General features: G+C 33.4%; 1 protein-coding gene across 3 annotated transcripts in view; it reads left to right on the top strand.

Moving 5' to 3' along the window:
• The window catches only part of MNAT1 (MNAT1 component of CDK activating kinase), a 220,279-nt gene that overhangs the window by 98,043 nt on the left and 96,424 nt on the right, over window positions 1–25,812 (top strand). For all 3 annotated transcript variants that reach the window (XM_082647793.1, XM_082647792.1, XM_082647794.1), the window contains one exon: window positions 23,109–23,230. In XM_082647793.1, coding sequence (XP_082503919.1) covers window positions 23,109–23,230 — 122 coding nt within the window. The remainder of the gene's footprint in view (window positions 1–23,108; window positions 23,231–25,812) is intronic.

Raw genomic sequence — 25,812 nt, 5'->3', positions numbered from 1 at the left:
TTGTCAGTTATTGAGAGTGGAGTATTGAAATCTGTAACTATTTTCAAATTGTCTAGTTCTGTCTTCAGTTATGTAACCATTTTTGTCTTTAAGACTATTTTGTGGCTCTCTCATGGTTATTGTTTTCATAGTTTATCTTGTTGCACACTTTTGTTTTCGGTCTATGTCTTTGATTCTAACATGTGTCTTTTATAGACAGTGTATAGTTAGATTTTGTTTTTCCAGTCTGACAGTCTTTGCTCTTTGATTGGTGTGTTTACCCATTTACAGTTAATGTAATTACAGATATGATTTGGCCATTTTGATAGTTGTATTCTATATGTCACATGGTCCCTTTCTTTCCTCTCTTTTTTCTTGCTTTGTTTTATGTTAGACATTAAAAATTTTTTTACTATGCATATTTTTTGTTACTTTTTAAGGTTACAGTATGCATCTTAGCTTATTACAAACTACTTCATGTTAATAATAATTCAATACCAGTAATCTTTGATCCAGATTAACTCCATTTCTTTTTCCTCTTATGTGCTATTAATGTCATATATATTCTATTATATGTTAAAAGCCAAATCATACAGTTTTACCATTCTTTGCAGTTATTTTAAAAACCAGTTAAGAGAAGAAAAGAGGAAGAAACATTTTCATTGCATCTTTTATATTTACCCATGAAATTACCTTTTTAGTGTTCTTTATTTCTTTGTGAGAATTTGAGTTACTGCCTGCTGTTATTTCCTTTTAGCCTGAAAGACTAGTACTATTATTTTTTGTGATTCATGTCTGCTTGCAACAGATTGCTCAGTCTTTGTTTATCTTGGAATGTCTTTATTTTGCCTTTGGTTTGTTGCATAGTTTAGTTGGACAAATAATTCTTAGTTGATAGTATTTTTCTTTCAGCATTTTTAATATGTCATCCCACCACATTCTGACTTCTGTGGTTTCTGATGAGAAGTCAGTTGTTAATCTTATTGGGATTCCCTGATATGTGAATAGTCATTTTTCTTTTACTACTTTCAAGATTTCTCTTTGTCTTTGTCTTTCTGTAGTTTTAGAGCCCAATAGGGCTTTAGCTTCCCTGAGTTTGTCACCTTTTTTGGGATTTAGTATAAAGAGGTACGTTTTAAAGGAAAATTACACAGATTTTCACAGTGTTTTAAAAATACTTATAACCTAAACTTATTTCTTTATTTGTTTGCCTTTTTCCTCACATTTTCATAGCCGTGTAATTCAATAATACCTGTTTGAGGAGGGGCTACTTAAGCATCTTTGCTAGTGAGAAATGGTAATAGTGTTTTAGTTTTTTGTTTTATTTCATGTGCTTTCATATTTTTCTCCTGCCTCATCAGATTTTATGTACATGCACACATATATACCTATTTTCTATATATTTGTTAGATAAAAACACATGTATAAAAATAAGGCTTATAGTAATAAAAGGTATTAACTTTTCTTAAGAAACATATGATCTTAATATATTTTCCCTTTGGTGGATATTGAGTGATAATCTTGAAGACTAGGTGAAAGATACCATAGTATATTTAGTATTTGCATTGAGGTGTGTATTAACTTATTTAGGAGTTTATGTCCATAAATATTTAGCTCTGGACTGTGTCATTGTCAAGTGACACCTGGGGCTAAAGTCCCCAATGTGCTAATTTTGCTGCCTTATTCTTTTAGAAGTGTTACTAGGAGCAGGCAACAGAAAGAAAGAAGGTGAGTGGAACCAAGAGGAAAAAAAAGGACTAAAACAGATGGCAGGGAAATAAAAATAATAAAAAGTTTCTTAAGCTTTGTTTGTTTTGGATGGTTTTCTTGTTAAGCACATGGAAACACTTTGCAAGTTTGAGAATTATTGACTTCCTACATTTCTGTTTTTGAGAAACAGCAAATCACTCATGTAATGTAAACACCATTTTGGATTATTTTGCTGGAAATTTATTTAGGGCTTACTTTTTCATAAGATAAATAACAGTGCCTTTTTTCAAGTTGTATTTTGGGAATACATTTGGAGGATCATACATTTAAATTGAAGAGTGCTAATTCAAATAATTGACAAACATTCATTCAAAACTTCCTGAATATTGTAGTCTTGTTGATTATATTCTGCTATAAAAATAAATGTTATTTAGTGTAAATGGGCTTTTTAGAATACATCTAAAATCAGTATATTGAGTTGTTTGAAATGCCTGTGGTGCTAGATTTCTGTATCTGTAATCATATTAATAAGATCTTTTAGTTGAAGAGTATTTTATACCATTGAATGTACTTACATGTAAATATTCTGTATCAATATTATTAATCCTACCTACCCGCCCTTTGTTACTGATATGTCCTGTAAGTCCAGAAGGACAATGGAAATCAGAGTGAGAGTATAAGCCTTCAGATCCTTAAGATCATTTCTTTTTCCATTATACCAGAGTATCTCTTGAGTTAAACATGTGAAGTAGGAGAGAGACAGGTAAAGATGGAAATGAAAGAAGGAAAAAGTATATGATACAGGAAATAATGTTAGACCTTGAACCAACCATACTGTCATTGGTAGGAACTCCTACATTGCCCTTGTGTATATGAAGAGGATTATTGATAATGATATGGCTCTGTAAAATAGTCTTTTTATTTCTGTAGTAATGATTTTAGTTTTAGAAATTAGATCCATAAATGTAATCAACCATTTCTGGTACAAGACCTCTTATCCTTGAAATGGTAAATAATTTTGCGTAGTTTTTCATAGCTGTCACTAGTTCTAGCAAAGTTCCACTGTGTTTTATCAAAGATTATCAAGCTATTTTCCTTGTGTTCTATATAGTAGCAACTTGTGCTTTTCCAATAGTAGCATTTGGGTTGAGAATGAGAAGTAATGAAAGGTAATGGTAGCCTCCTGACATTCTGTTTAATGGCACAAGCGAGAGACTTTTATAGGCAGGATAGCACTGTGGTTAGGGATAGAAAAGGGCTTTAATATCAGACTGAGTAGGTTCAAATTCTGGCTCTGTGAGTTAATGCTTATGGGACATGGGTAAATAACCTTATTCATTTGGAATAATATAAGCCTTATTGATTGGAATATATTTTGTAATGTGGTATTTGTGAGAATAAAATGAAATTAAAGTAGGCTCAAAGCAGATCCTTTGAATGATTTTCTTAGATACCGTAAATTACAAAGCAAACTTATTTCCAGATTTAACTTATTAGTTCCTTTATAGGTAACATAGTAGATAATTTTTTCAAAAAGTAAAGAAGCTGAAAACAAAGAAGTAAAAGGAAGAGAGTGATTTAAGTGACTAACTCTAAATGTAAGTGTTAGAACTGGATGTAGAATTTCCTAAAATTTTAAGCAGTCTAAACACAAAGGAAGAAGAATTTGTTCTAAGTTATAAATAGGCTAATAGGAAATAATGATATAGTTCGTTAAAAAGTATTAATGACTTAAGTCATTAAAGAATGACTTAAAGTATAATTTCATTTTGCAGATAATAAAAGCTGTAAAAGTAACTCCATTCTTTATTGGTTTCACATTTATGGGAATTTCTATTGAGCAGATGTTGTGTGGTAAATATATGGAAAAACAAACATTAGTCTGGCCATCACTTGGAATTATTAGAAACAGAAACCAAGAATGTAGAGTAAGTCAAAGCCTTAGATGAACTCATAGTTAAGAAATTAGCTGGTGCTTTATTGATTAAAATACTGTAATTAAGGAAGCTTCCTAAATATTTATGAATTTGTATGTGTATTACCATGGTGATTGATTCAGTGCATTGTTCTCAAGCAAGAGCATATCTCTCTTCAGTAAGAATCATGTTTCCAGGACTTCCCTGGTGGTCCAGTGGTTAAGACGCTGTGCTTCCACTGCAGGGGGCGTGGGTTTGATCCCTGGGGGAACTAAGATCTCGAATGCCGCACGGTGTGACCAAAAAAAAAAAAAAATGTTTCCTAGAAAGTCTTATGGGATAAAGAAAATGAAGAGAAGAAAAGTTGTAGTTAAACTTCTGTAAGACAGATATTGTGATTTGTGCACATAAATAGAGATATAAAATTTTGTTGTGTCATACAGGTTTCATCTCTTCTTCATTCAGTTAGGTGTATACTTTTATACATTTATTTGGGTACTGAGACATATCTCTATAGACTGTTTTGGTGCTTTGGTTTTGGTTTTTTGAAGAAGAGATTCAAAATCCAGTGGCCAGTAAGACTTGAGATGATGTTTAATATCTTGCATACTTCTGAGATTCTTTGAATTTCATTATTTATGGTCGCTCAGATTTTACCCAGGGCTTCTGTACCCTTACCAGTTCTCATTGTGGAATTCCTGATGTTACTCTAATTGTCATTTTGATAAATTTTAATGCTTTTTGAGAATCTGTTTTTTATATAGGTAAATATGAAGATGAAAAATTTGCCTGAGATATCAGTGAATATTTCTTAGCCCATATATTTAAAAGGCAACTACTGCTTTGTATTTTGTTCCAGAAAAAAATGTTTTACAAATGTTCTTTTTAAAAACAATAATAATGTAATAAAAACCAGATGTCCAGTATGTAAAATCATGCAATGCAATTTCTTTCCTTCTAACACCTTAGTGATAGCAGGAAGTTTTGATTGTGGTGAGGTGCAGGTTGGTAACTTAAGATCAGGGAGCACATTAAGAGTCAGTAGGTTTGAGTGGAATGTTTCCAATTAGGAACTTAGTGTTACAGCGTTGTAGGGACATAAAATGCCTGGGAAAGACACTAGGTCTGCTGGATAGGAATGCAAAAGGCAAAATGGGAGAAGCTAAAATTTCAGAAATTTGAAGTTTTTGCCTAAGGCCAGGGTTGCACCCAGGAAACAGAAAGTAAACTTTTCTTTGTTTTCTCTCCTGTATTGCTTCCAGGGTTCTACACTCAATTTAAGATAATTAATGTTTTATATATTGTTAGCCTAGGATTGTGCCCTCTTTCAAAACTTTGTTTCTGCAGGAAGATGTTTTGAGCTCTTACAGGCAGACTTTTGAAAGGTTACCAGTTCCTATGTTGATAATTGCCTGTGGTGATTTTATCTGGTGGTAGTGACTAAGAGATGGTCTGCGGAGGTGGTGCAGAATATTCCTCTTCTTTCTGCTCCTGATGAAGGTGATGATGTAGTAGCATTTTGTAGACAGTACACTCTTCTGTGTCCTTTAAATATATTTTATTTGATTCATTAATATAATTTTACAGGTGAAACTAAGGCTTGTTAAAAAAAGATACTCAAGGTAGAGCTGGGATTTGACTTTTTGGACTCCAAAGACTGTGTTTTAAACACTGTGTTATTCTGTGAAGACACATAACATGGGGAATTTAAAAGAGTCAGAAGTTATAGGCAGATAGAGTATTTGCTTGCATTCTTGATGGAAAGAAGAGAGACATAGATGGGAAAGCTGTTATAGTGTGAAGAACCAAAATAAATGGAGACTGGTATTGTTCTTACAGCTGCTTTAAGTTATTTGGAGGTTAACCTGGGTTAAACTGCTTGACATTGCAACTATGGGTTCTTTGGATGTTATTTTTAATTATAGTTATGACTTCATCAAGAGTGGTTTTGGAAATTATGGAAATCTTGAAGCGCATGCATTTCAAAATGAATTAGAGGGCTTAGGTATTTAAAAAATACCACCAGTGTTGACATAGTGTTAGAATATAGTGTAAGATCAAGTCTTGAGACATTTTTAACATATTTGATTCATGTTTTATAGTTATTCTCATCAATTTTTGTTTCCTCAAGTAGTATAAATATTATGAATAAAACTGGTGATTTTCTAGCATGCTAATTATATCTATTTAAAGATGTAATGCTTGCAAAATCACTTAAAATTTAATAGTTTTTTTCCTGAAAGACTACATAAAGAAAAAATGTGTTCTTTTTAGTGATGAATTTAAAAAATGTCCAAACTCATGAACTTCTACTTGTATTCCTTAGACAAAGGGAGAGAGTATTAGAGAGACAAATTGTTTAAAACATCTTTTCTTAGGTATGGAACAATATAAATGTGTTGCTTAAAATGTTTAATTTTAATGAAAGAAATTTCTTATTTAACTCTTCAGATATTTTGTCATTACAGAATGTATTTGGTATCATCTGTGAACATGTCTGTTTTGTTCACTATGAACCCCTGATTGCTAAAAATGTAACATTAGATTTTTTTCACCATTTAAAAAATCAATTCATTCATCAATCTTTAAAAAAATTATGATTTTATCTTTTAAATTAAAAAAATTTATTCTGGTAAGACACACATACATAAGATTTACCATGTTAACTGTTTTTAAGTGTACATTTCAGTAGTATTAAATATATTCATATTGTTGTGCTACCACCACTACAATCAATCGCCATAATTTTTTTCATCTTGTAAAACTGAAATTCTGTGTCCATAAAACAATACACCCTGTCCCCCCGCCCCCATAAGTCTACAGGCATTTTTTCCCAATTGTTTGTACACTTAATAGTAATAAAATAAATTAGAAGAATTTAGAGCAAGGAAATATTCACCTGAATCAACATATTTTAGTTTCCTTTATGTTGAGCAGTTAGCTGATAAGCTAGTTTGAACCTGACTTTCAAGATAGAATACTTTTGAGGTTATAGTAGTTTCTTTGTTTTCAACAGGCAAGTCTTGATGATAGATCAATTAGCAAATCCTGAAGAATTAATGTAAATGGTGTGGTAATTCCTGTTATAAGAGATACTTCTTAGAACTCATGAAATTCCTCTTTCCCCCAGGGTATCAATCTGTTCTTGAAGTGAGGAAGTATACTAGTTGCAGTCATGTTTATCAGCTCAGTTCAAAATTCTTTAGAAATGGAAACTGTTTTTAAAATGCTATGGGAAAGCTAATTAAAATTGAACTTTGAAATTAAAAAGAAGACACAAAACAGTGTAAAAGTAAAGGTTAATATTTTCTCTGAAATGTTTTTAAAAGACCCATAGGAGTGCTGTAGGAAGATTTTTTTAAACCTGTTTTCTTAAAGTATAGCTCCTTGAAGGCAGGTGTTTATTACTTTGCAGCATTGACCTTGCTAAAAACAGCAAGTTAGGTAATTATCCTTAGGTCTGAGTATTCAAAGTATTATTAGTTTTGAATAAATATTAAGAGACTGACTTTAACAACTTTTAGTACGTATGTTTTGTGTGCTAGCTTTTTCCTAATGTAAAATGAATCTCAATATGCCATATGATTGGTGACAAATAAGAAACTCCTTATGCAATTAAGGGAAGATCTATTTATTTAAGAGCTCTCAAAGGTCGTAAAAGATTATACTTGGCTGTATGTGAAGGATAAATGTTGTGCAATAATGCCCCTTAGTTCCCCTTTTATAATAAATCTCAGCTGTGTGTTCAGCGCAAGGGCTCAGTGCCAAAAAGAACAGGTTCAACTTGTCTGTGAGGATTTGCACCACAGTAAAGTGCACAACTGCTTTTGTAGAGGTCATTGTGGAGGTCACAGGCATGTACAGTTGAATGAAAGCAACTTTAAAAACATGTAGAACAGATAGTGTTACTTAAGACTCAAGGATCAATGTTAACTTGAAACATTAAAAGGATGGAAAATCACAAGAAGAACCCTCACATACGTTTTTCACTTTATCTATATATGTTTATATGTTTTCAAATGGATTTAAAACAATTTCTTTGGCACCTTGTCCCAGCATATTTTAAAAGAACTGCAGAATCACTTTTATAATAATTGCCCAGACTTGGAAACATTAACTATTTTAATGTTTGCTAATTTCTGAGCAGTGCTTTGAACAGAGTTCATAAGATGAAGGTAGGATATTATGGTGGTAGAACAGAGTATTCAGGTGTGTGTGTGTGTGTGTGTGTGTGTGTGTGTGTGTGTGTGTGTTGGGAGCTGGGAAAGGGGAGTGTGGGTAAGTTCTAATGAAAAGGCAGATTGGGTGTAAAGGAGAATGCCTCCATGAGTCATATTCTCCTGAACTTAGGATCGAAAGGTTCAAAATTAACAACAAAGAAAGACTCTTCTCCCCAAGTATCTCACAAATGCTTTCATATTCTTTGTGGTAAGTAGAAATAACTCAGAAATAGCAAGTGGAGAGACTATAAGACCCATGAGTCCAACCTGTAGAAGTCTTGGGTTTAGAATAAAGAACACCAGAAAATAATGTAACTAAGTAATTAAGTAGATGCAGAGCTTACTTAGAGTTGTGTTTTACCTAGAGTTGTGTTTGGTCATAGAGCGACTATTTCTTTTGCTTTTTTTTTTTTTTTAAATGGTGATCAAAATGGCAGGCAGCCATTGGTTTCAGTATAGAGATTAATTAGTAGTCTTTAGAATATGCTTCAGCAAATGCAGCTGACTGTCAGTAGCACCTGTCTCAGCAACTGGTAGAATGTTAGTGCTTTTATTCAGCCAGTAATTTCCAGAAGGGCTTTAAAGCTGTGTTCATTAAAGTCTCCCGTACTAATTGCTTTCTTTGTCTTCTAGGGCACTGTTTTACTAAATGTACCTCTCATTTATTTATTTATGTGTATACTTATGTATTTATTTATGAAGGTTATAAAATAGTTAGTTTTTTTAATTTTTAAAAAAGAAAACAAATTATGTGATAGTCTGTGTACTCCTGTATTTGTGGAACCATTTTTATCCTCAGTGAACACATAATGTTCTCAGATGAAAAATTTACCAAGATAATGATTTTTTTCTGCATTGCTTTTGTAATTCATATCATAAACATAAAACATGACTGTCAATTATGAAAAATGATCTGTTAAAGTGTAGTAAAATGTGATTTAAAGATTCGGTTATTAAGTCAACTTTCTAGGAAGGTAGCTTACCTCTACATTGCTAGGAATTCTTTCTAGCTGAAGTGGTCTTTCTGGTTCATATTTCAAAATATATTCAATTTTCACAGATTCATAGACAAGCCACAATTTTGTACATTTTTTGAGGAAGATAATATTTTTGCTTGTTATAAAAAGAAGACTGAACTTCTAAGAGAGTTTCTAAGAAGAATGAAGCACATATCTCAGTACAGGTGAAATTTGCATCAATCTAAATGTACTATGGTAAAGTTGAATGTGAATATTTTCAAAAAAGAAATTGAGTTGTATGTTTTAATGGACTAGGGTAACTGTCATTTAAAAAGCACTTATATACTAACATTTTTAAAACAAATGAGCATTTCCTAATTTACGTTTAATAAATATAAATATATATTGCTGAATGCTTCAAAGTAGAATCAGTTCTGGTGGTGTATCCTTTCTATCATCCCTTCACTAGTGCCTAACATCCACTAAATGTTCAGATAAATCAATTTTAATACCATAGTCCTGTAATAAGATAGTGCTTGGTGAATTCTGGCAGTATAGGACTTAAAACCTGGGTAGGTTACTTGGCCTTGGAGAACATTAGTTTCTTTTCCTATAACATAAACAAAATAATACTTACCTCAACTATATGGATAGGGACTAACATAGTACATGGCATAAAGTAGATGTTCAGTAAATATTTCTGTGTCCTTTGTGTGGAATCCCACTGTTAAGTAATAACATTCTATATCAGCATGACTTTAGTAAAAGATAATTTATGCAAAATTGTAAGGGAATCAAAGAATCCTAAATATTCTATCCTATTCTACATTTAGAGTCTAGATCTAATTACATGGTGGTTTTGTGAAGGTGGTAGTGGTGATATGTGTTTGGGGAAGGCAGATTAGGATGGTTAAGGTATTCCTAGTATTTGTTGTTTCCTTTTAAGACAGAAGGATAAAGTCAGTATAGTTTGGCTTAGCTGTTTATTTTCTACAGTGGGAATAGCACAATAACTACTCATCTGTAGTTAAATGACCTCAAATTGAATCATATTTGTTATGTAGTTTTTTGGGGGGATGGTTTGGATTAGAGGATTGGAGTGAGTGGGATACTGTGGATCATTATAAAACATTTGCTCATTCATGAAACAAACATTCCTAATATGTACCAAGCACTGTACTAGGCATAGAGGGTTTATATCTAAATAAAATATGATTTCTTGAATTATTCAGTCTCTATTATGGTGTAAAGAAGCTTTCTGCTACCTTTTCACTGAAAAATATTTCTGCTTCAAAATACTACTAATTTTATGTGATATTTTTTGTTTTGCTTATATCATAATAGTAATATTTGTAGAAAACTTTATATAAAGCAATTTTCATATTTTATCATATTCAAAAATTTAGACTTATGTGTAAGTTGTTGTTATTGATGGTTAACTAAAAGTTTACTTAAAGTGCCAAGGTGAGAATTCTTTTTTGGAAACTTTTTGCAATTACTAAAAGTAAATGAGCTAAAATGCTATATGCCTAAAAAGTTTGTAAAATTGCTGGTAAATGCTGTTTTTCTTAAAATTAGTGCAGACTCTTTTAACGAGGTAGATTTTGTCTCACCAGATAGTCTCCTTGATGTTTTTCTTTTCTGATCTTTTTATAGAAACAGTTATGATTTGCTGGACGCTCTGTCCTCTTGGCCACAAATGGTAGTTCAGTAGCAAGACAAGCATCAGAGAAAGAATGTAAAAATAATACTTTTCAACACTGCCTCATTTATCAGTGCTCAAGGAAAAATAAAACCTAGGACAACAAAACCATACAAGATAAACAGAATCTTTTCCTTTGATCCTACTGTTTCTTTAAGCTAATGCCATATCTCCCTATTTTTATTTTATCTTAGAATTTGATGAAAATAATAATCAAGTTTATTCAGTGTTTCTACTTCTCAACTCCCATTCTTTCTTCTATCATTTATATTTTGGCTCCTATTTTCACTACTGCACTGAAGCTGTTCTTGGTATTAAAATTCTTTTCACTAGAAATACTCTTCCTTTCCCTCCATTTCAGCCCCATTCAGCCTTCATAGTCCATCTCAGATATCATTTTTGTCCATGAATTCAATTGAATGAACATTCAAATACCTGTCATGTTCAGCAGAGTCATATCATATGTACATTTAACTTATTTGAATTCAACTAAAGCTGAAAACACCAAACGAGGGAGAAAAATAGCAAAGAATTCCTGTCTTCCCCCAGTAAAAAATGTTTTTGAAACAACAAAGTTGCTAAAAGCAAGACAAGTACTTTATCTGGTTTTCCACAGAACAAACAGTAATCTCTTCTAATGCTGGAGGAAAAACTAGCTGAGTTGGATTTATACAAAGAGATTATAATATGCGCAGAACAATGTACGGTATACTTTATGGGCTATTTAAAGGATTTTTGAGGGGTTATTTTGACCAGTTTTTGCCTTACTCTGACTTTAGAACCGAGTGTAACTCCTGTGCAGGGTGTGACTTCATTGTTATAGCTGTGTTGAACTTAAATCACTCACATCACTTAGGATCCTTCTAGATAACATTTGGATGTCTCTTGGATGTGTTAGGTATAGAACTATTTAAGGCAGCGATGACTAACTTAGTTCCTTTTCTGTCTTTATTTTTGTATCATGGAGGAAAGAAGTTTGTATACATAATTATAGTCAAAACACATTACATCAGAGGGAGAAAATGTTATTCCTTTTATATTTCATGTTCACCTATAGTTTGGAACCCTGGGCTTTCTGAAAACTAATTACACGTGTCCACAAATATATTGTTGCATTTAGTTTCTACATAAACCATAGTAGTTCTACATCAATACAAAGGAATTCATAGAAATGCTTTTTAAAAAAAAAACGTGCAGGGAATTCCCTGGTAGTCCAATGGTTAGGACTCGGCGCTTTCACTGCCGGGGCCTGGGTTCAATCCCTGGTTGGAGAACTAAGATCCTGCAAGCCACACAGCATGGCCAAAAAAATTAATTAATTAATTAAATTAAAAAATGTGCAGGATTTGGTGGTTATTATATTCAACATACTTTAATGATATTAATCTTTTTCTAAAGATATTATTTCCTAATTTTCCCCTACATTTAACATTTCTGTATATGTTACATTTTATTTTTGAAATTCTTTCTCAAGGAATAGTTTAGATTGGTGTGACAGTATGAGTTCTAAAATAGAGTTGATGCATTATTAAAGAACATTTTTCTGTGTGGTAATTTGAACACTAATGGTGTGTGTGGTGGGGAGATTACAAATGAATTTAGTTAACAAAGGCTTAAAGTAATTCCCCTGTAGTGAACAGATTTTGATGATGTTTTCAGGGCCAGTTTGATATAGAAACAGTTTCAGAGACTTGGCTTGGCCAAGTGAAGATATAACTTTTTTAGGACTATTTGATTTCTAATGAACAAGAAGTTTAAGCCCGGCTAGATAAAGAAATTCTTCTTTGATGTTTCAAAGCATCTTACATATTCAAATGGAACTGATCGTCAGTAAAGAGCCAGAAAAATATGGTGCTGTTCCTAGTGTATTCAAGATGAATCCTCTTTCATATTCTGGAAAAGTCTGTTTTTTGTTTTTTTTTTTGAGAAGGAAAAATTGGGGGAAAAATAGGTGATCTAACTATTAGGCATAGTATTTCAAAAAACAGGAGTGCTCATAAAGGCTGATTTGTGGGAATAAGTCAATGTTAGAATGCTTAAAAAAACCAACCCATAATCATTTTTTATTTTAAGTTATATTCTGCTCATTCCAAAACACACATTCAGAAAGGGAATGGAGTCTGATGATTCTAGTAGAGACTTGGGTATCTGGGAATTAGTGATTGTTTTTTCCACTGGCCGTTTCTTTAGTATATATAGAATCAAGTTATTTTACATTAAATTTGGGGAAAATTATTTTTATTTTCATCATACATTATCAGGTAGTGGTTTATTTCCACTATGGTCATGAAATTGTAGCAGATTGGACCTGGACGAACATCTAGTCCAACCCTGCAGTTTGCCCCTACTCCCTCACTGTTGTTGATGAATATGAAGTTTAGAGAAATAAAATCACCTCAGTTCATTTTAGTTTAGAGGCAGTGTTAGCATAAGTATATAGTTACTTCTTACCATGCAGGGTCTTGTCCCTCATTTGTCTTACGCTGTTTACTGTAAATTTTGAAAGAAATTAGAGAAAGCCATTTCTATGGGGGAAAATGAATTGTACTTACCATGAAATTATGTGCTACCAGGAAGTTGTTACCATGCAGCTGTTGCAGTGATGACAGGCTGATGTCACCCTAGAATGACCAGAGCAGCATAGTATAAAAATTGCTCTGCTTGCTCCTAAAATAAATTGAAAACAACTGAATTACCAAAAGAAATTACCCAGAATCAGTAGCTTGACGGCAGTGCCATGTGTATTTTTTTTAAATTTTTTTTAAAATTTTATTTATTTATTTTTTTCATGTGTATTTTTTAAGTATTCTCTATTCCATTAAAAAACTGTGTGAGTACGCACACAAATACAATTTAAAAAATATGTCCACATCCACATACAGATGCATACATGTGCACAAATAGAAAACACATGTACATATGTGCACACACATTTAAATTACTAGGACGTTTACCGACATAGAAACAGTATTTCAAAAATCATTAATTGATTTTCTGAAAGGTCTCCTGTAGATGTTTTCCCTGGAAATAATCAGTAGAATTGTACTGGTTTAATGCTCTGAGACCAGTGAAATATTCTGGTTTCTAATTCCCTTTAGCAATGTGATACTTTCTATAGCATTTGATAATTTTAACATGTGAGAGGATCCAGTTTTTTAAGAACAGTCACCACTATCATTGTTTTGTTGTTTGTTTGTTTTTATTTTGCATTTAGATAATTCACCAAAATAAAAGTAAAAGGAACAATCTCATTGAAAAGTGATCTACTAGAATATAAGCTTGTTGGTAGCAGGGGCTTGTATCTGTTTTGTTCACTGCTGTACTTTTTAGTTTTTGGCTATAGTTAGTGTTCAATATTTGTCTTTTGAATGGTTGTTGATTACAGCAGAATAACCACAATGTTTTGTTGTCTGAAATTTTGTTGAAGTTCTTAAGTGGCTAGAAAGCACATTTCCAGGCTAGGGAAAAAAAACATCTACTGACTTTCTCTAATGAATAAGAAACAGTATTAAAGTGTGTAGAATCTGGAGATGTATTCCTTACGTACTCTCGTAGTACATGTGATTACAAAATTCCAATTGTTTACATGTAGTAAGAGCATTGTAAAATTTATAGAATTTGGAAACCTGACTCTCCATCTTACTGTTTTTCTAATGTTTATACTACTACACCAGATGACTGTTCACATGCCCCTTTGTATTATTCGTTCATTCTACAAAATACCGAGCAGCTCTTTGGTGTCAGGTACTGTGCTGTGAGGCATGGCAGTGAACAACAGGGCCTTGCAGTCTAATGGGGGAGACAGATGTTAACAGATATTTATACACAGAGTTTACCAAGCTTACAGAGTTTATTAGCAAATATAAAAATTAAGAGAGTTCTGAATCTTAAAATTTTGTTAAAGGATTTTCAGAATCATTTAACGCATCACTCTGAATTGCTAGTACTTTATGAATTACAACCTGTTCTGTGGTACTTACCAAAATCATATACTGATTGATTTGGAAGGGTATTTTCATTATTGCTTATTTCTACAACCTGTATATTAATGATTACTAATTAACTTTTCTGTTGCTGTTAAAGTAAGAGTTGTTTTCAGAGTTAACTTTATCTCTTATCAAATGGCTTCCAGAAACCTAGATCATATAATTTTTAATTTGGAATTAAATCCTGCATTTTAGAGTTAGCACAAAAGATAGTTTGTGCTTTTCCTTTACTTGAGGGACACGAATAACGATAATACTTGTGGTGTACTATAGATTATCTAACAGATAAATCGCAGTAAATTGTAAACTTTTTATAGTAGACTTGAAGCTTGCTGAGTAAGACAAGTTAAAGATATATTTCAAATTATTACTTAAAATTACAGCCATGGGCTTCCCTGGTGGTGCAGTGGTTAAGAATCTGCCTGCCAATGCAGGGGACACGGGTTCAAGCCCTGGTCCAGGAAGATCCCACATGCCACAGAGCAACTAAGCCCATACGCCACAACTACTGAGCCTGTGCTCTAGAGCCGACAAGCCACACTACTGAACCCACGTGCCACAGCTACTGAAGCCTGTGCGCCTAGAGCCTGTGCTCCGCAACAAGAGAAGCCACCGCAATGAGAAGCCTGTGCACCTCAACAAAGAGTAGCCCCGCTCGCTGCAACTAGAGAAAGCCTGCGTACAGCAATGAAGACCCAACACAGCCCAAAATAAATAAATTTAAAAAAAATTACAGCCATGTATAATTACCTTTGTCAGCATTTGCATTGTTCTTCAAATGTTTTTATGTTTTTCTATATGGAAATGAGCTGAATTTTGGAAACTCTTTCCACAAATGCTTATATTTTTGACAAGCAAATTATTGAAATATAACTTAGGGCTCTAAGGTATACCTTAGAAGAGAAACAGGGGCTCCATTTTGTTACATTCTAGGAGAGTAAAACATTAATTTTACTATTGAATGTAGAGTTTGCCTGCAATTTTCCACCTGAGTGTAGATATTATCTAAGGTTGCATGATTTGCTGTGGCTCTTCTTGCTACATTTTTACCCTCAACGCCTCATTTATTTATTATTTATATGGCAACTACAACAGAAATTGAAAGGGCGTCAGTTTTGTGTTATGGTTTTGAAAGTCAGCAAAATGTAGTTGAATTACTTAATGTGGGTGTTATTCAGGACTCATTACTAGGATCTCACTCCTTATACATTTGTCTCCCTCAAATTTTATTTTTTCTTGTGACTTTGCCCATCATTTTGTTGATGATAATAGCAAAGTTTCTCTTGGGTTTATTTTATATTTTTAGCTGCTTTTACTGAATATTTCTACTTGGATATTTCATATATAGTCAGCAATGTTGATTTGATTTGAACCATCATCTTAAACTCTTTATTTTGTAAACAGCTTTATTGAGGTATAGTTTACTTACTATAAAAAATAACTCATTTTAAATGTATGATTTGGTGATTTTTGTACCTCTGTGTAGTCACTTTGCATTCACACTTCTAGCCCCTAGTGATTATTAATGTACTTTCTGTCTGTAGTTTTACCTTTTCTGGACATTACTTATAAATGGAATCAAACAATATGTAGTCTTTTGCCTAGCTTCTTTTTTTTAGCATAAAATTGTTGAAGTTAATATGTTGTAGCATGTATCAATATTTTATTCCTTTTTGTTGCTAAATAGTATTCAGCATATAAATATTAACTGAATGAATTCATATGCATATTGTATGAATATACTTCATTTTGCTTATCCATTCACCAGTTGATGGACATTTAGATTGTTTCTACTGTTTGGCTACCATGAGTAATGCTGCTGTTCTTATAAAAGTTTTTGGTCGTGTGTTTTCATTTCTTTTGGGTAGATACCTTTGAGTGGAATTACTAAGTCATATAGTAAATTTATTTGTAAATTTAAGAAAAACTGCCAAACTAATTTCAAAGTGGTCGCACCCTTGTACACTCCCACCAGCAACGTTTAAGGGTTGTAATTTCTCTCTGCATCCTCAGTGACACTTTGATTATGGCCGTTGTAGTGAGTGTGAAGTAGTACTTCATTGTAGTTTTAATTTGCATTTTTCTAAAGGTTAATGGTGTTGAGCATCATTTCATGTGCTTATTAGTCCTATGTGTATCTTCTTTGGTGAAATGTCTATTAAAATCTTTGCCCATTTTTAAATTGCAGTTTTTTTTTTTTTAAAGAATTTTTCAGCTATAAGAGTCCTTTGTATATATTCTGGATACAGATTCTGTATAAGGCATGTAATTTGCAAGTATTTTCTCCCAGTCTGTGTTCTATCGTTTTTTTAAAAAAATCTTCTCTCCTCAATCTTTCTCTTTCCCAATTACCCTGTTTCTGTTAGTCTTCAGCTCTGTCTGGTTTTCACATTTTAGTATTCAACTCAGCTATTCCAGATTGCTACCAAGTCTTGCAGTTTTAATTATAATCTTTTTTTTTTCCTCTTCCTCTCAGTCACTACTCAAATCTTCAAACCTAATTAAAATAGCTACAAACCTGACCTACTTGATTCTAGGCTCTTCTTTCTTTAGCACTATTGTATTTTCTCGGCTATAAATGCTTAGCTAATTTCTTTTCAGACTAACAAAGATTCCATGATATATTTTTAAACTATTTGTAATGAAAAATTTCAAAAAGAGCAAAGTAGAAAAATCATACAATGAATATTCATATGCCTAATGTCTAGATTCAGTAATCTTTTATTTGCTTCATATATATGTATCTTTTTCTGAACCATTTTCAAGTAAATTGCAGTTACTGTGAAATTTTACCTTTAAATTCTTTAACCTGCATCTCCCTCTGACCTGCCCTGATGTAGGACATTCTTATATGTAACCATAATGCCATAATCACACAAAACAAAATTAATAAAAATTCTCTAATGTAATCTTATACCCAGTCCACATTCAGATTTCATCAGTTGTCCCCCAAATGTCTCATGACTGTTTTCTCCTTTCCTAAATTGTTACTGAGCTAATGACTCTTGTTATATTTATTAAACCTCTTAATTCTTTTAAAATCTAGAACAGCTCATATCTCATGCTACATTTCTTGCTTTTCTTTCTCTTGCCGCTGACTTATTGAAGAGACCAAGCCAGTTGTCATATAGTATGGTTTTTAATTTTTCCCCTATGGTGTTGTTCAGTATGGTCCCTAGTATATTTTTATTATCTTTTTTATGGTTATAAAAATTATACCCATTTTGGCCAATTAGAAAATACTGGATAAAGATAAAAATATAAATCATAATCTCATCACCTAGAGATTACTACAGTTAACATTTTGGTGCTTTTATTATAGCTTTTTTCTTATGCAGATTTAAAAAATAGTTTAGATCATCCTTATTATATACTTACTAGTTTATTAATTTCTCTTTGAACATAATTTTAAATGGCATACATTCTGTTACAATCGAACTCACGTTTACTTAATTTTCCCAATATTGCTGAACATTTATGTTCCTTTTGGTTTTTCAGTTACAAACTGTGATGGTCAGTCTTTTGAATAAAGATTTGATTAGTATATTTCTGTTTTTTCTTATAAATTCTTACAAGTAGAATTATTGGGTTAAGCTATATGAGTACTTTAAATGTTTACTAAATTGTTTTTCATAAAGAAAGCAATTCCATTATTTGCTCTCCTATCGGCAGTGTATGAGAACATCTTTCTCCACACTCTCTTGTCATATTGGGCATCATTCTTTCATTTTATCCTTTATTTGGTAATTTGATGGAGGTTTGTTTCGACATTGTTTTGAATGGTCTGATTTTTTACCATATGAGTTCAAATTAGTCTTGGAATATTTTCTGGCTGTAATGTAAGCTGTGCCATGCTGATTCAGTCTCTTTCGGCCCCCACTTCCCCATATATCCATTCTCTGCCCCTGTTATTTCATATAGTCTCAAGACACACATACTGCTCTAGTGATATTGTTGTCTTCTTTATTGCCTTGCTTTTGTAGACTTTGTCTGCCCTCTGAGGTCTTGCACAAGTTGCACTGTTTCAGTTTTCCACCTTTCATTGATTTTTCCTCTCTTGATTTTTTATAGCCCTCTTCAATCTATACTATATCATTTGGTGCCAAGTCAAATTTAGTTCAGATGTTGAATATCACTATTGCATCATACAGTGTGACTTCTTTAATCTGAATCCTTCTTTTCCTGATAATTTAGAATAATATCACACTTACTGTTTTGTGTAGAAATATCACTTTCGTTTTCATTTTGCATCCAGAAACTTTTAAACACCGTTTTGCCTCCAGTCACTTAAAAACCCCTAACATTTTCCTCATAGGACTTCTTGTTGAGATAGCTGGTCTCTTGGTGATTTTTTTTTTTTAAATCTTAATTATGTCAGTGATTTGTACTGTAAGTTCTTCCTCAGCTTTAGATTTGAGAAACTTGGCATCTATCTCACACCAGTTTTTGGGGGAAAAGATTGGATATTAGAAGACTAGGTTGTGTATCATTTATGAACTTTATTTTCTCATTCTCATGATAAATAGAATTACCACTGAGTAATGTTTATTTCTCTCTAAATGCTATAATAAAAAAATTTGTCTTTTTGAACCTATGGCATTTTGACCATATCTAAATTATTAGAATTTGTATAGAAATCTAGGACTTACTTATTAATATCAGACTTTTAAATTGAGTAACTGTGATTATATTGTCTAAAAATAGGATATTGATAGGCAGTGTGGTATGGTAGAGCCCACACTGGACAGGAATTAGGAGATAAGACTCTAACTATGTGACCTTAGGAGAAATTTATATTTTAGGGGTCTTAGTTTCTTTATCCATAAAATAAGGAAGTTAGGGGAAAAGAACACAGGCTTTAGAATCTGACACCCTTGGCTTTTAATCCTCAATCCGCCATTACCTACAGTGTGACCTTGCTAAGTCACATATCTAAGCCCCCGTTCCTCATTTGTAAAGTAGGGATGATAGTATTTATCTCATAAAACTATTGTGAATACTAAAGAAATAATGCATTAAATGCCTTTAGACCAGTGCCTGAGTAAATAATGTTAGCTATTATTATTGTATGATCTTTTATGTACCCACAAACTTGCAGACAATACTTTGGATTATATGACATCATAACTTTTTTTTTTTTTGCTGTATGTGGGCCTCTCACTGTTGTGGCCTCTCCCGTTGTGGAGCTCAGTCTCCGGACGCGCAGGCTCAACGGCCATGGCTCATGGGCCTGGCTGCTCAGAGGCATGTGGGATCTTCCTGGACCGGGGCACGAACCCGTGTCCCCTGCATCAGCAGGCGGACTCTCAACCACTGCGCCACCAGGGGAGCCTGACATCATAACTTTTAACTTGGGCATCATTGTTGCTATTTAGGGAATGATTACTTTTAATGTGTTCATTCCCACATTAATGACTTAAGAGAGCCTGTCTTTTTTTTGAATATTATCTTCCTTGGAAAATATTCCAGCTCTTGGAATTATCCATTTTGTATCATCTTTCCTGGGTTGTGCTTTCCAATTTGTAATGTGAAAATGGAGTAATCAAAGTAATCTGCATTACTGTGTTATGGGATAACTAATATAATAGGTGTCCTTTTAAAATTCTTACAGTTTCCTTTATCTTCTTTTTTTTTTTAACCTAAAAATGTGACAGTAATACTGGACTTTTTGTATAATGTGACAGGAGAATATAGTACTTAGTAACTTATGAAGAAGACACTTTGAAACAGGGATGTCAAAATGCCACTCAGAATGTCCTGCTTAGGCAGGCCCCTTCTTAACCTGTGTAATACTCTGTATTCAGATTCATTGTTCAGAAATTGGATTACTGAGAGGTAGTACAAGATTTAGCTTGACAGTTTCAAGTTTATTTACAAAGGCTCTGAAACATATGGAGGTTAAGGGTTAAAATAATGTTAATGGAGTTTTCCATATACCTCACTTTATTTCGTTTTTGATATGTATTATTTCAGCCAGGTAAATGAACAAATCAGAATATCTAAAACCATTTTAATTTTTTAAATTTTTTTTAAAGACACATTTTTCATTTTCACCAAGAATTTTTATTATTTCAAAAAATTTTTATTTATTTTATTTTTGGCTGCGTTGGGTCTTCTTTGCTGCACACGGGCTTTCGCTAGTTGCGGCAAGTGGGGGCTACTCTTTGTTGAGGTGCATGGGCTTCTCATTGTGGAGGCTTCTCTTGTTGCGGAGCATGGGCTCTAGGCGGGTGGGCTTCATCTAGTTGTGGCGTGTGGGCTTAGTAGTTGTGGCTCGCAGGCTCTAGAGCACAGGTTCAGTAGTTGTGGTGCACGGGCTTAGTTGTTCTGTGGCATGTGGGATCTTCCCAGACCAGGGCTCGAACCCGTGTCCCCTGCACTGGCAGGCAGATTCCTAACCACTGTGCCATCAGGGAAGTCCTGAAACCCATTTTAAAAAATTGTGGTAAAATATATATTACATAAACGTTACCATTTTAACTATTTTGAAGTATGTTCACAGTGTACATCCATCACCACCATCCATCTCCAGGATTTTTTTTATCTTCTCCAATTAAAACTCTGTACTCATTTAAATAGTAGTGCCTCATTCCCTGCCTCCCCACACCCTCTGGCAGTCATCATTCTGCTTTCTGTCTTTATGAATTCGACTACTCTAAGAACCTCATATAATTGGAATCATACAATATTTATCCTTTTGTGACTGGCTTATTTCATTCACTTAGCATAATGTCTCCAAGATTCATCCATGTTTTAGCATGTATCAGATTTCTTTCCTTTTTTGAGACTGAATAATAGTCCATTGTGTGAATACCCTATTCACTATCCATTGATGGACACAAGGTTACTTTTACCTTTTGGCTATTGTGAGTAATGCTGCTATGAGTAGGGGTGTACAAATATCTGTTCAAGTTCCTCCTTTCACTACTTTTGGGTATATACCCAGAAGTGGAGTTGTTGGCTTATATGGTAATTTTATATTTAATCTTTTAATCTTGTGAGGAATTGCTGTCTGTTTTCCATAGTAGCTGCACCATTTTACATTCCCATCAGCAATGGACATGAGTTCCAATTTCTCCACATCCTTGCCAACACTTGTTATTTTATGTGTTTTTTTGTTTTGGATAATAGCCATCCTAAATAGTTGTGGGTGTTAAGTGCTACAGTTGGGCCCTCTGTATTTGTGGGTTCCACATCCATGGCTTCAAGCAGCCATGAAATTCAGTCTGGGTTTGGTTGAATTCATGGATGCAGAACCCAGGCATGAGGAATCTGGGGATAGGGAGGTCTGACTGTGCTAGTATGCCATTTTCTATAAAGGACTTATGCATACATGATTTTGGTATCCCTGGGGCAGCGTGGAACCAGACCCCTCAGGGATACTGAGGGGCAATTTTATATCCTCATGGTTTTGATTTGCATTTCCCTAATGACTAGTGATGTTAAACATCTTTTTTGGTGCTTGTTGGCCATTTGTACATCTCTGGAGAAATGTCTGTTCAAGTCCTTTGCCCGAGTTTGCTGAAGGAGTTTTGAGGTCACAGTGTCAGAGAAGCTATTAATATGATGGTAAACTAGCTAGGATAATGCTACATGGTATTAAACTTGTTGAAGAGAAGAACCATGAGTCATATGCAAACATCCTCAGTGGTCGTTCCTCACCACCTCAGTTGCACTGTATCACTTTTAATTCATGGTTTTTACCTCTTTTTTTCTTTAAATAAAAGAGAACAAATGTTTTATGTATCCAACTTAGTAATTTAAGTAATGGAAACTAAGGGAGGTAACAAGAGGAATAAATTATAAACCAGAAACATTGGAATTAATAACTGTAAGAACTAGTTTTTATTAAAAAGTTAGGACATAGAGAAGCTGGTGAGAACTATACCAAGAAAAATAACAGAATTAGAGTTAGAATCAGAAAACATGGACTATATAAAAAAATACGGATTTTTCAAAATTAGAATTATGTGCTCAGATTACAATAAATATATAAATCTCAGTGTAATGGTGCTATGTGGCTGAGTGGTATTTTATTTTGTATAATTTTCATCAAGTATGATCTTTTTATTTTATTTATCCAGTAGTTCTTTTCAGAAAAATACATGGATATTCCATTCAACTTAATTTTTAGCATAATATTCCTCATTTTGTGTGTGTGTGTGTAAGTAGACATCAGATACACATATTTGTTAAGTAAGTTTAATTCCATTGTAAAGACTTAAGAGAGTAGATATTTATGTGGCAAAACTTTGCAGAGAATAATTTCATTAGTGTCCTTCCTTAACTAAAGCTTTCAACAAAACACAGGTTACCAAAACTGTCACAGTTGTATAATAAAAATAGAAAAATGTGAGAATAGACTATGCTTATATGTTTCCTGAATTCTACCATTGACATTTAACAGCTATACTCTTTAAGGCTACATTTTAATTTAATGATGGCTTTAGGTTTCTTCCTTTAAATCATGTGTCACTGACTATGTGTTAATTATATAATACAGGTTTCAGTAATGTAATGAATAATGGGTAATATTTTTAATGTGAGGAATTTAGCTCATCTTTAAAATGACTGCAAATAAGTATTAATATGAAAATAATATTAAATAGTATTATTTTCATTCATTTTTCTAACAGGGTCAACATATTACATTACCACCCATTCAGAAGCTTGAAGAAGCTCTATATGAATATCAACCACTGCAAATAGAGACTTGTGGGCCACAAGTTCCTGAGCTTGAAATGCTAGGAAGACTTGGGTAAGTGTTCAGAAGAACTTCTCATTGAGGAACTGATGTTTAGGACTTGGTTGTTGCCATTTTTAACTTATACTTTAGCATTCTTAGATTTTGAGTTTACAGAACTTTACTCTTTTGTAAGAAATGAATGGTGCTTAATACTAAGTTAATCTGTTATTTTTCCTACGGTCCTATTAGGTCTTTTGAGATTGAGACTGGATTGTATTAGTTCCCTTTTAAGGATGTCATTGGCAGCCAGCCATACTGAAGTAGCTGTTCATTTTCGGCTCACTGTGTATTTTTTTTAGAAATAGGGGCTTAATTTAGTCAGCAGTAAGCCAGTGAAAATAGAGTTGAACTCCTTGCCGTGAAAAAGAGTAGATTTACTCAATGTCTGTTCTGTATAGTGAAATTATATTTATGAGAAATGAGCTACAAAATATATTTTGTCAAAGGGTATGATGTAGAGCTGGCTCAGTGGCTCAAAACCTGTAATATATGCATCCATTTTGGAAATGAACTTGGGATTATGGCTTTTGTGAGTGATGGAGATGATCACATTCTGTCTTAGGGGAACAAATGGGTATTTGTGTACTTTTGGAAAGTATAGATATAAACTTTGTTGGATGGAGTAAATCATATCTTGATCTGGTGTCTCAATCTAAACTACTGAATGAAAACATAATCTAGAAACAGTTGTTTCTTAACAAAATAAAATAGCACAAAGAGTATAATGTGGATCAGGAAACTTACACAAGCCTATTAGATAGCCTCATCCACCAGAGGGCAGACAGCAGAAGCAAGAAGAACTACAATCCTGCAGCCTGTGGAACAAAAACCACATTCACAGAAAGACAAGATGAAAAGACAGAGGGCTATGTACCAGATGAAGGAACAAGATAAAACCCCAGAAAAACAACTAAATGAAGTGGAGATAGGCAACCTTCCAGAAAAAGAAGTCAGAATAATGATAGTGAAGATGATCAAGGACCTCGGAAAAAGAATGGAGGCAAAGATCGAGAAGATGCAAGAAATGTTTAACAAAGACCTAGAATAATTAAAGAACAAACAAACAGAGATGAACAATACAATAACTGAAATGAAAACTTCACTAGAATGAATCAAAGCAGAATAACTGAGGCAGAAGAATGGATAAGTGACCTGGAAGACAGAATGGTGGAATTCACTGCTGTGGAACAGAATAAAGAAAAAAGAATGAAAAGAAATGAAGACAGCCTAAGAGACCTCTGGGACAACATTAAACGCACCAACATTCGCATTATAGGGGTCACAGAAGGAGATGAGAGAGAGAAAGGACCCGAGAAAATATTTGAAGAGATTATAGTCGAAAACTTCCCTAACATGGGAAAGGAAATAGTCACCCAAGTCCAGGAAGTGCAGCGAGTCCCATACAGGATAAATCCAAGGAGAAACACGCCGAGACACATAGTAATCAAATTGGCAAAAATTAAAGACAAAGAAAAATTATTGAAAGCAGCAAGGGAAAAATGACAAATAACATACAAGGGAACTCCCATAAGGTTAACAGCTGATTTCTCAGCAGAAACTCCACAAGCCAGAAGGGAGTGGCATGATATACTTAAAGTGATGAAAGGGAAGAACCTACAACCAAGATTACTCAACCCGGCAAGGATCTCATTCAGCTTCGATGGAGAAATCAAAAGCTTTACAGACAAGCAAAAGCTAAGAGAATTCAGCACCACCAAACCAACTCTACAACAAATTCTAAAGGAACTTCCCTAAGTGGAAAACACAAGAGAAAAAAAGGACCTACAAAAACAAACCCAAAACAATGAAGAAAATGGTCATAGGAGCATACATATCAATAATTACCTTAAACGTGAATGGATTAAATGCTCCAACCAAAAGACACAGGCTTGCTGAATGGATAGAAAAACAAGACCCATATATATATATGCTGTCTACAAGAGACCCACTTCAGACCTAGGGACACATACAGACTGAAAGTGAAAGGATGGAAAAAGATATTCCATGCAAATGGAAATCAAAAGAAAGCTGGAGTAGCAATACTCATATCAGATATAATAGACTTTAAAATAAAGAATGTTACAAAAGACAAGGAAGGACACTACATAATGATCAAGGGATCAATCCAAGAAGAAGATATAACAATTATAAATATATATGCACCCAACATAGGAGCACCTCAATACATGAGGCAACCGCTAACAGCTATAAAAGAGGAAATCGACAGTAACACAATAATAGTGAGAGACTTTAACACCTCACTTACACCAATGGACAGATCATCCAAAATAAAAATAAATAAGGAAACAGAAGCTTTAAATGACACAATAGACCATATAGATTTAATTGATATTTACCGAAAACCATCGAAAACCAGCAGATTACAGTTTCTTCTCAAATGCACACAGAACATTCTCCAGGAGAGATCACATCTTGGGTCACAAATCAAGCCTCAGTAAATTTGAGGAAATTGAAATCATATCAAGCATCTTTTCTGACCACAACACTATGAGATTAGAAATGAATTAACAGGGGAAAAAATGTAAAAAACACAAACACATGGAGGCTGAACAATACATTACTAAATAACCAAC

The sequence above is a fragment of the Grampus griseus genome (genome assembly GCF_964374135.1).
Source record: "Grampus griseus genome assembly, chromosome: 2".
Classification (NCBI taxonomy): Eukaryota; Metazoa; Chordata; class Mammalia; order Artiodactyla; family Delphinidae; genus Grampus; species Grampus griseus.
This window is presented reverse-complemented; position numbering and strand designations above follow the sequence as displayed.